Source organism: Helianthus annuus, chromosome 9 (genome assembly GCF_002127325.2).
Source record: "Helianthus annuus cultivar XRQ/B chromosome 9, HanXRQr2.0-SUNRISE, whole genome shotgun sequence".
Taxonomy (NCBI): Eukaryota; Viridiplantae; Streptophyta; class Magnoliopsida; order Asterales; family Asteraceae; genus Helianthus; species Helianthus annuus.
Window position 1 is genome coordinate 7,461,851 of NC_035441.2, and position 11,444 is coordinate 7,473,294.

Sequence of the window (11,444 nt, forward strand, 5' to 3'; positions counted from 1 at the left end):
AATAAATCATCATAGAACAGATGATTAGTTTTCAAAGCGGATTTGAAATTTGTGTTCTTGTTGTGGTTGTCACCTAAGGACAAGTGACGGTATTGTTTTAAGATCTAAACACAAGAATCTTGTGTTAGGGTCCTAGGAAGGTTATAGTCTAGGTCAAAGCATTACTAATAACCTAATTCTCTATAACCATTGGCTCTGATACCAACTTTTCTGTCACACCCCGACCAAGTAAAACAACAAATCGTGGCGGAAACGTCGGGGAATGTTGTAACAGAATCATTGTTTCACAACCATGGATTAAATAGTTTTGTTTTATTGAATTATTGAACTCATTGTTTTATTACAAATCAGTTAAATACAAACATTGTCTTTCAAGTTTTAAAGTCGCTAAGGCACGAGTCCATCCTATGTATAGCATGCATCAAATAATCATCACATGCAGCACCTGAAACACATGTGAAAATAGGTACGTCAGCATAAAAATTCCTGTGAGTTACCTAGGTTTTATTTAAACAGGATTCATGACTTGTAAGTTTAAAGAAAATGTTTAACAAAAGTAGTCATGTGCTTAAAATATTTTATTTTATATTTCATACAAAAAGTGATAAGAAATCAGATGTTATAAAATAATAATGCATAATGAAATGAATAACCAAGTAAAAATGAGCTTGTATAAAATATGTTGTTTGTGAAACATTGTTTTGATAAAAAGGTTTGTAGTATATAAAAATATACCTTGGTTTTAAGAAAGTCGGATAAGTAATATATTAAAATATATTTTAGTTTCAAAAGAGTTAAACAGATAGTATGTCAAATATACTTTAGTTGTTAAATTAATTGTTTTCGATAGTATATCATAAGTATACTTTGGTTTTGTAAATAACATATCAAAACTATGCTTTGGTTTTGTAAATAACATATCAACTATGTTTTAGTAAATAACGAAATATATGTTGGATTTGTACATAGTATTTCAAATTATACTTTGGTAAATAATATCACATATGAGAGCATATCAAACTATACTTTGGAAGTATATCAAAATATACAAAAGAAAATGTGATTTAGAATTCTTTCAAACCTTAGTGTATTAAACTACACCTTAGAGACTATAGGAATACCACAAAGGCAATTTCTATTTGGATAAAATTTGGTTTCTGACATTCCATACAACAGGAATGGGGTGTTTAGTCCTATAGCGCTATATCGTACTACCAATCGGTTTGGTGAATGTATAAAATAAGTACAAACCAACAATAAATTTTATAATCTTTGTAAATTAGTGTATAAACTATAGATCATCAATCAGTTTGTCAAAAGATATGTACTAGCATGTATAATCATATAGTCGAAATTATGAAAATAACAAATAGGTACACATGTTTCACCCCAAAACATTTGAAAACAGTAAAAGAGGGGACTATGTACTCACTTGATATTGCTTAGAAGTCTTGAATAACAACCAAGCAAAGGTAGAGGGATCACGGAATCAAACGGCACCCAATATAGGTAACTATGTAAATAAACCGGACCCAAATCGGAAGATCGGATAGAATGAGGTTTCGTAAACCAAATGAGTATGGGGACTCATTTAATATTGTTTAACAAAGCCTACATACTAAATCAAAACCAAACCTAACTGCTTATGACCCATTACGACCCGTTTAGGTAGCTTACGCTACTTTAACGCGTCGTTCGCGTAAAACGCGTTCGGACCGCCTAACTAGTCCTATGACAAGTATTATATGCCTTAACATGTCTAATAATGTTGCCTAATCAGTTTGATGTAAAATTTAGGTTACATATGCTTAAAATGAATTTATGCGTAATAAGGGCATTTTAGTCGTTTTCCTAAGGCATATAAACTACCTATCATACAACTAACTAAACGTAGTGACCATAAGGTATAACCTCGAAAGGTTATTTCCTATACAACTATGGTCAAAAAATATGTTTGGTCGAATCCTAATGACCGACCAAACGGCTCGGGTTCGAAAGTCTAAGCGGTTGTTTTGACCGCTTACCTTACGACCCTATATAAGCACTAAACCTAAAGTGACGAGTTAAACATGTTAAAACATGTTTAGAGAAGTTAGAAAACAAGTTTGATATCAAAACAAAGGGTTTTGATACCAAAAATAGTTTGGTTGCAAAATACGCATAAACGCGCATTTTGACCGAAACTATGACTCGTCACTACACCTAATCAACGTGGTAATCACTAGGTATAGTCACTAGGGACTATAACCATCGTGATTACGCTCACGTTGCGAAGTTCTAATGAACTTCGTGTTGACCATTACCTGGTCAAAGCAGAAAGTCAAACACAGTTTGACTTTTACGCTTAAAAACGCATAAAAGTATGAAAGAATACTTACAAAAGGTCCAAGCTAGGAGATTTGATCCAAACATTCTCAGGTATGAAGCTTTGACCTTCAACTTAGAGAAAATTCAAATCAAGGTGTGGGTTTGGAATGAAATGGGGTTGGGTATTTATATAAAATGAAGAACCGTTAGGATCGTTCATCGATAAACGAGCTTCGATCTTGACCTTCCATTTGTCACCCATGGTTTACAAAACATGGGGAACTCAAAAACCATCAAATGGTATTGCAAAACAAGGATCAAAACCATCCATTTGTGGCACATTGTTTTACAATTCTATGGGTGTCCAAAACTAGCTCATGGTATTGAGAATGTTACACAAAAGCCCCTGAAAAACAACCCGGTTGTCAAAAATAGGCCTGCTGTTGCTGAAATTGATTTTTTTCTGCCCAGATGAGGCTGTGGCGTGCTGCCACAGCACAGCCATTAGGCTGTGGCGCGACGCCACCACTAGCCAGATCCAGAAACTTTGCCAAAATGGATGAAATGGTCCCTACAACACTTTTAAGCCATATTCGATGCGTTTAAACCTTGTTAACCCATTTTAAAGGCTCTAAAAGGATGTTAAAGCATAGGGTACTTGAAGCATGCTTAAAAATATCACGGATGCCGGTTCGTTTGGTCGTACGGTTGCGTTATTCTGTTAATTACGACGAAAACTCGAACGGACACAAAAACGATCCGAATTGCGCGACGAATGGTATTTTTGCATTCCAATCACTAAAATAAAATATTTTAATGATTACAAAAATTTTTGGATATCCGGATACGCTCGGAATGTAAGATATGTGCGATAATGCAAACTTATGCACTTTTTGACGCTTTTAGTCCTTGTTTGATCAAAAAGTTTATATTCGCATACCGAACCCCTCAAAGCCTATTTCTAAGTTATGTAAAGGATATTTAGGGTATGTTTAACTTATGATCAAGTTTCGGAATGTTCGTTACCATACAAATCAGCATAGTTTCGCAGTTTGACACAAATAGTCCCTTCGATCGAATAAACTTGTTTTTGACACACCAAACCCTCCAAAACTTATTTCTAAGTTATGTAAAGGTTATTTCAGGTATTTTAAGTCTATGTCACTATTCCGGAATGTTTGTCGCATTAAACTTATTACATTTACGCATCAGTTCACGTATAACCTTCCAGAAAGCGATTTAAAGCTCGAAATCGAAAAAGAATTGATATGCGCAAATGATACACATATTTATACAAATTACAAGAATGAAATAAAAGATTTCATTGGATTTGCGTTTGTATGATGGTCGTAGTGACACAGGTGTCACGGCTATTGTCTAATATTTCGTCACACATATTTGTTTTTCCCATGACATTTGATATCATTTCGTCACACAAACAAAAAACAAAGTGATGAAAGTGTGGCTAATGGTTATGTATAGGCACATTAAATTTTGTAATTATAAGTATGGCTATTGTCTAACATTCGGTCATAGATAACTTTCTTTGTCATGACGTTTGGTATCATTCTGTCACACAACCAAAAACAAACTATGGCGTGACTGGTGGTTATTTATAGCCACACCAAATATTGTAATTTTAATTGTGGCTATTGTCTAACATTTGGTCACACATAATCTTCTTTCCTATGACGTTTGGTATCATTCCGTCACACAAACAAGAAACAAAGTGACTATGGTGTAGCTAGTGGTTATTTATAGCCATGAAATTTTGTAATTTTAAGTGTGCCTGTTGTCTAACAATTGGTCACACATAATTTTCTTTTCCTATGACGTTTGGTATCATTCTGTCACACAATAAAAAGCAAAGTAATTATGGTATGGGTAATGGTTATTTGTAGTCAGACAAATTTTTGTAATTTTAAGTGTAGCTATTGTATAATCTTTGATCAAACGTAACTTTTTTCCATGACGTTTGCTATCATTCCGCCACACAAACAAGAAACAAAGTGACTATGGTGTGGCTAATGTTCATTTATAGTAACATGAAATTTTATAATTCTATGTGTGACTATTGTTTAAGCTTTGGTCACACGTATTTATTGTGGTTCTATATGGCCATTTTTCGTGTAATTAACCATTTCATTCTCAATTTCTTGTAAAATAAAACAGCTGTAAACATGAGAAAAAACCTAAAACCAAATGATATTAACAATAATAAACCAAAATTCATACATAAGTTTTCAACTTAAGTACTAATAACAAACTTCTTATAAAATCTATCTACAAAAGTTGAAAAGAAATATGACAATACACATAAACTAAAAACTATTTATAGGTTGTTTTCTTCATGTCTATATAGTCGCTGCTTTTTGACTTGAAAGTGATGCAATTTCCTGTTGCGTTCGGGTTCTTGTTCTTTGTGATTGGTAAATTTTCATGGTAAGTCCATCTTGGAAAATTCAGATTTCTCACCACGCGTGGTCCTACCGGCAACTTATTCGCCTTTGGGCGAATATCCTGCAACAACTGATTTGTTTTAGTTTTCGATCTAATGACACTAGTACAGAAATGATCAAATAATGCGGTTAAATTGGCTATAAGATCTGGTTCTAGAGTTGTGAGTGAATTATCGAAACGACCTTGATAACATGTGCTCTGAGATATGTGCACTATTCTCTCATAACTTGGACCACCAACAAGAGTTTGATCATCAACCGGAACATTCACACCTATGTTAATAACTAAATTTGCACTTGTTTATTTATAAGTCAATATGTAACAAACCTGCAACCAAGCACCAGATACTACTTCAATAGCCAAGGCATTATCTCCAAGGAGACGCGCAACCTATATACATGCAAAAGTCACTGGTTAAACACATGATTCTATTCACTTGATGTATCTTAACTAGATAATCTAGTATAAGTAATAGGCAAACCGAAGAAAACTGAATAATAATAACCTTTATATGAAGAACAACAAGATAGGACCTAACTGATTATGGTTGTGTGAACCTAAGAAAACTGAATAATAATAACCTTTATATGTTTTGCCTTGGCTTTACTAAAGGTGGAGACCGGCTACTTCAGCCCATTTAGTTAAAGGGTAAGTCTGTGAGCTATGTTATATCTCTAACGAGTCAAATGGGTGAATAAATAAATGCTAACTAAAATGGTTAATACTCAAATGGGCCAGAAGATGTCTAAAGTGCTGTGATTAAATCCGAACATACAAGGAAGCATCAAAATGTAGATATCCCGAACTATTTCCAAACAAATTCAAGTTTTAATAACAAAATCAAGTAGATAAAATGATAAACTAACACAGACGCATAACGAATTCAGCTGTCCTAAACAGAATCAACCATAAAGCAATCTGAAAGAAAGAATTAAAGTATACAATATTTTAGAAATAACATTTTATGGATCCAGTTTTGAAAGGTATACTCACTCATCCCTAAACCTACTCCTAAATCCAGTTTTGCCCACAACGGGACTTGAACCCTCGCATTTTGATCCACGGATCAAACATATATTTTGTCATAAGATCATAACAAGCTTCTTTTGAAACTCAATGATTTTCTAGCGATTTTTAATGAATCAAATATTTTATACAAAATAAACACTCATTTACAATCTAAATATGTGAAAACAAAGCTGAAAGAATAACCTCATTTTTGGTTGAGACGACTCTTGCTTCAACTTGTACTGGCCTCATTTTTGGTTGGACCATCTTGCTTCCTTTCCGCCCTTCAATAAAATCCCATTCCCAGATCATATAGCCAATGATGTTATCTGTTCACATTGTAAATATTATCCGGGACATGCTTTTAGATGAGGAAAAAAATTGTTGCAACTGAGATGCATATTTAGATAGTATCACACAATTTAGGTAAGCATTGTATATACCTAAGCGAGTGCCTCCGGTCGAGACTCAACGATAACAAGTAAACCCAAAAGATATGATGTCTTACCTAAGATCAACCCATCTAAGAGCTGGGTGCAACAGTAGTTATTAGAAATCAAAATAAAGTAAAAAATTAATGAAAGTAGAATACAAAATGCTCTTATTTCCATAAAATAATTTCAGAAAGAAAAATTTAATAATACAAATACCTAATATTTGCTTGTGTCAAAGTTGAAAGCTCCATTTTAGTCTTTTTAGTTGTCTCGGTCAAGCCTTGTGACGCTTGCTTGCTCTTAAGTAGATCTATGCCTTCATCTTTCTTGAAGCTTCCAGCAAGCCAATCTACTATTCTAAATAAAAATGAATTTACAATCGGGGGTGGAGGTATGTAGTGTAGATCGGGGTTAAGCGACGTTTTGTTTTGAGCATACAACACCAATCATTTTTAAGGATTGAGTGCACATATTTTATTAAACGAAGTGTACTCTAGTGTATAAATCTCGTCAGTTTTCTAAAAGAGGTTGGCATTTCGGTTCTTTAAAAGGGTTAATTTTTTTCATCAGCCACATGTTTTTTTATTCTGTTCGGTTCGTTTTGAAGATTGAAATCCTAACTTTTTTTTCTTTGTGTTTCATCTTCCAGCACACGATCTTGAAATCTCATTTTTTTATGTTGTATTCAAATGGGCAAATCATTTTTTTATGTTGTTATTTTTCACACATGTTGACCCATCTGCTTCATTATTATTAGAACACCTTTGACATTTGAGAATTAAATTTTTACAAAGTTGTTCATAGTTATTAATGAATATCTAATTTCATATAATAGTTATGCTAATTTCGATTGTTAGGGATTAGGGTTGCGGTGTAAAGGTTGAGTATGTAAAGGGAGGCTAATTAAGGTCTTTCATTTGAATTGACTGGGGGATGTGAATCTTGTTGGAGGGAAATGAAAATTTAGATTTATTCACTACTACAAAATAGAGCTTAAGACGGGGTGAAATCGCTTTTAAGACGGTGTTCCGTCTTAAACTACGCTGGTTTAAAATGATGTCTTTTTAGACGGTGTTCAGTTTGAACCCCGACTTAAAATTCATCTCTTATTAGACGGTGTTTAGTGTTTGAACACCGGCTTAAACTTCATGTCTTATTAGACGGTGTTCAGAGTTTGAACACCGGCTTAAACTTCGTGAACACCATCTTATAAACTGCCGGCTTAAACTTGGTGAACACCGTCGTATAAACTGGAAATACATTTGCAGTAAAAAAACATATAAAAGGTTTTCCAGGAAATACATCAAGCTTATACACATACACCAATGGAACATTTTCAAATCAAACCAAAACAATACATATTCAAATCGAAAATAAACCCGTAGACATCCAATTCGGAGATAAACCCGTCAAACTACAATCATTTGTGAATGCATAACAAACTACGTTAAATTGTATAAATAAACTACATACGCTAATCTAGCGAAATACTTAACTCGCTAAAAAACTTCGGCATCAACGTCATCAACAAAACATCTATTTCATTATCCGTAGCCTCTCTCGTGGCGTGCCACATCTAAAATAAAAGTAGATAGAAAGAGTTATTACAAATATTATAGACTAAATTTAAAGGCAAAGTAAAATCGGTAATAACATCGGCATTAAAGCTATGTATATACTTACATGTTATATACATCTGAACCTTCTAAGTTTAAAAAAAAAACAGTTAAGTAATAAACTGATAAACAAGTATATTTTACTTACTTCCTCGGGAAACTGGTTTTGATACAAATTGACAAAGTCAAACATATGTTGGAGAACCATGTAGCCGCATTCCCATCCATGATATCTACCCTGCCATAATAAATCATATAAACAAGCATTATTATTGATTCAAAAAAATCGAAGTGTTCTTTAATTTACGAAACTCATTGTTCTTGATTCAAAAGAAAAACATGTATAAGAAAATCATCCGAACACCTAACAATTAGACAAAAAACCAACATATAATATGCAATCATTTATAACTGGCTCAGACACCCAACATATTACCTTAACTACAATATCAACAAAAATTTACAGATCAATTGTCCAAACGTCTTTCATATGGTCAATATATGCATAAATAGTATTTTATAACACAAAAATTATCATTAGAGACCGGAGAATAACACGAATTTTAACAAGTACCTCCTCTTCCATGTTGTCAATAGATGCATCCGTGTCATCATCTGTGGACCACTACAACCTCAATATTAGTAGGGGCTTTGTTTAGATCCTATCTGAAGAAACATGGTGAAAAAATCAGAAAAATTGGGCAGTAAAAAAACAGACATCAACAGTTTCAATATCACAGAGAACCAAACTTGATGTGAGAAATTAAGACTTCATGTAAAGTACCAATCTAACCTCATCCAAAGATGAGTGATCATGAGCCCCTGCGTCATAAACAGATTTACTTCCTACAACTTCTCTTTCACTTTTTGTTCCTTTGACTTTGCTTCTTTGGCTTCCTTTTTCTTCTTTTCATCGTTTTCTTTGGATGCATTTTTTCTCCTCTGTGTTCTCTATTTGTTCCTTACACTGCAGAGAAAGAGGTAACAGATTCCAAACTGAATATTCATTAAAAGAAACTAACTATGTGAAGATTGTGCATATAAACAAACAGAGTGGATCTTATGGTTAACTCAAGGCAAACAATTTTTCAAAAAAAAAAGTACCCTATTAAGCATGTTTTCCTCATTAACTTCATGCTAAAAAGTAACCAAGACGTCTACATGATTCACGTTTTGTGGCGTTGGAGCAGCAACAAGAGTTGAAACAGGCACCATTAATATGAATATACATAAAGGATATTCTAAAGTTAAACGAGCTCGAGCTCAAGACCTATCAAGCTCGGACACGGCTCGGCCCGTTTGCACCCCTAAGTTTAAGCGATAACAAAGGCAATTAAACCATAAGAATAATAATATATATGTTAACTACTGTACATAAGTTAATCATTGGCCTTTGTTGTGCATATAATTATATCTTTGCTGCAATATCCTTCAACAAACCTTAGATCATTAACTCACCAACAGAGTATATAAATGTCCAAATAGTAGACTTGAAAATGAAATTCAGATGAAAACATGGTAACAAACATGTAAAGTTTCACAACCAGTTTGGATGAAATAACCATGATTCCCCTTTTCAGATGACTATGTAAGCTAATGCACCAAAACTAAATTTTGCCAAAAATATGCCTTTAATAATCCATCCCCTCTCATTCTGCTCTTTCAAAACCAAACCGCTGGGTTCTTTTAAAATTCATTGAAGATGCTATTTTCAATTAACTATATTACAAGCGTTTCTTCTGTTAAAACCATTTGAATCCACGTAACATGATATACCCCCTCAAACAGTCGAACACACATTCTAAAATTACAACCGAATTCAACAATTTAATTAAAACCCTAAGTGTGATTGAAGCAAGGTTAATTGATGGAAGGGAAAAATTACCTGCTCAGGGCTGAAGTGAGAACTGAAACGAGGAGTTGCGAAAAAATGATCCTATCGATCGGTTATGATGGGTCGTCTGCTGGTGCAGTGGTGGTTCGTCGGTCATTCAGCCGCGATTTATCAGTCGTATGGTGGTAGAAATCGATGGGTAGAGACGACCATCTGTCAGGTATGGGGGATCGGAATCGATCGAATAAGGAAAGACGATCGATGAGGTTGAGGGAGAGAACCGATTGGGGTGGGTGATGGACTCATGGAGAGATGACTTCCGATTCTAAAAGTCAATGAGTGGGAAATTAAAAATTTTGGGAACCAGATACGTGTTTTAGGAGTTGATTTTAAGACGGGTTATTAAAATGAAACCGTCTAAACCATGAGCATATAAGACGGTGTTCAAAGGGAACACCGTCTAAAGGGTGCGTATGTAGACATAAGACGGGGTTTAAGCATAAGACGGTGTTGTATGGAATTTTGTTGAATATTTTAATTGGATTTGCACAGTGGTCATGTGAGGAATTGATTTTAAGACGGTGTTATTAAAATAACACCGTCTAAACAAAATATGAACACCGTCATTGATTTTAAGACGGTGTTATTAAAATAACACCGTCTAAACAAAATATGAACACCGTCTAATGCTTCATATTGTAGTAGTGATTTTGGTTAGGAGGGAAATGAATTTTTGGATGGGAGGATTGATTTTGGTCGGAGGGAAAGGAATTTTGGGTAAATAAATGAGATATGAGCATAGACAACTAAGAGTTAAGGCTCAAGGATGTAAGTGAGTCGGGCTATGAATAAGTTAGTCAATCTCGACTTGACGAAAAAACTCAAAATTAGTCTCTGAGTCTAAAAACAAGCACATTTAGAAAACAAGCCCGAACTCATTACTTATTTATTTTTTTCTTAATATATAAGTATGAATGAAAATAATATTAAATAGCATTATAATATTATAAAAACTATATTAAGTTAAATAAGCTTGAGCTCGAGCCTGGTCGAGCTTGACTTAGTTCTTCTGCACCCTTAATAATAGTCACATGTTTTTTAGTTTGCCGATATGGTCTATTAAGACATGTATAATTCACCATTGACCATTGACCATTGTGATCCATTAAAGCCCCAATGAGATCTATTAAACGACAAATATGTTCTATTGTTGTCCATTTAGATCCTTTAAAGCCCAATAAGATCCATTAAACGATAAATACGATCTATAATTATCCATTGTGATCCATTAAGGCTAGTATGACCCACTAAGATATATATGATATGCTAATGTCCATTGTGATCTATTAAGGTCCAATATGGTCCATTAAGTCATGTATGATTTACTATTGGACATCATGATCCATTAAGGCTCAATACGGTCCAATAAGACATGTACTATGGTCTAATATTGTCCATTGTGATCCATTAAGGCCCCATATGGTCTATTAAGACATGTATGATCTACGATTGGCCAGTGTGATCCATTTAGGCCCAATATTGTCCATTGTGATCCATTAAAGCCCAACATGATCCATTAAGAGATGTATGATATACTATTGGCCATTGTGATCCAGCAAGACCCAGCATGGTCCATTAAGACAAATATGATTTGCTATTGTTCATTGTGATCCATTAAGGCCCAATATGGTCCATTAAAATATGTATGATCCATTTTTGTCCATTGTGATCCATTAAGGCCCAACATGGTTCATTAAGACATGTATGACTATGATGTGCGTGAAG

At 34.0% G+C, this 11,444-nt stretch overlaps 1 protein-coding gene across 1 annotated transcript; it reads right to left on the reverse strand.

Annotated features, from left to right (window-relative positions):
* Window positions 1-4,635: 4,635 nt before the first annotated feature.
* On the reverse strand, window positions 4,636-6,305 carry LOC110874077. Its single transcript, XM_035976811.1, has 3 exons — window positions 5,980-6,305; window positions 5,095-5,157; window positions 4,636-4,836 (listed from the first exon to the last, which is right to left on the reverse strand). Exons 1-3 carry the CDS (start codon window positions 6,085-6,087, stop codon window positions 4,636-4,638), a joined length of 372 nt encoding a protein of 123 aa, XP_035832704.1. The 5' UTR covers window positions 6,088-6,305.
* Between the last annotated feature and the right edge of the window lie 5,139 nt (window positions 6,306-11,444).

Excerpts from the sequence above, each read along its gene's own strand:
- LOC110874077 (XM_035976811.1), bottom strand. The coding sequence starts at position 6,087 with ATGATCTGGGAATGGGATTTTATTGAAGGGCGGAAAGGAAGCAAGATG. Across the intron at positions 5,158-5,979 it reads TCGTCTCAACCAAAAATGAG|GTTGCGCGTCTCCTTGGAGA; the intron begins GTTATTCTTTCA and ends GCATGTATATAG. Across the intron at positions 4,837-5,094 it reads TATCTGGTGCTTGGTTGCAG|TTGTTGCAGGATATTCGCCC; the intron begins GTTTGTTACATA and ends AAAACAAATCAG.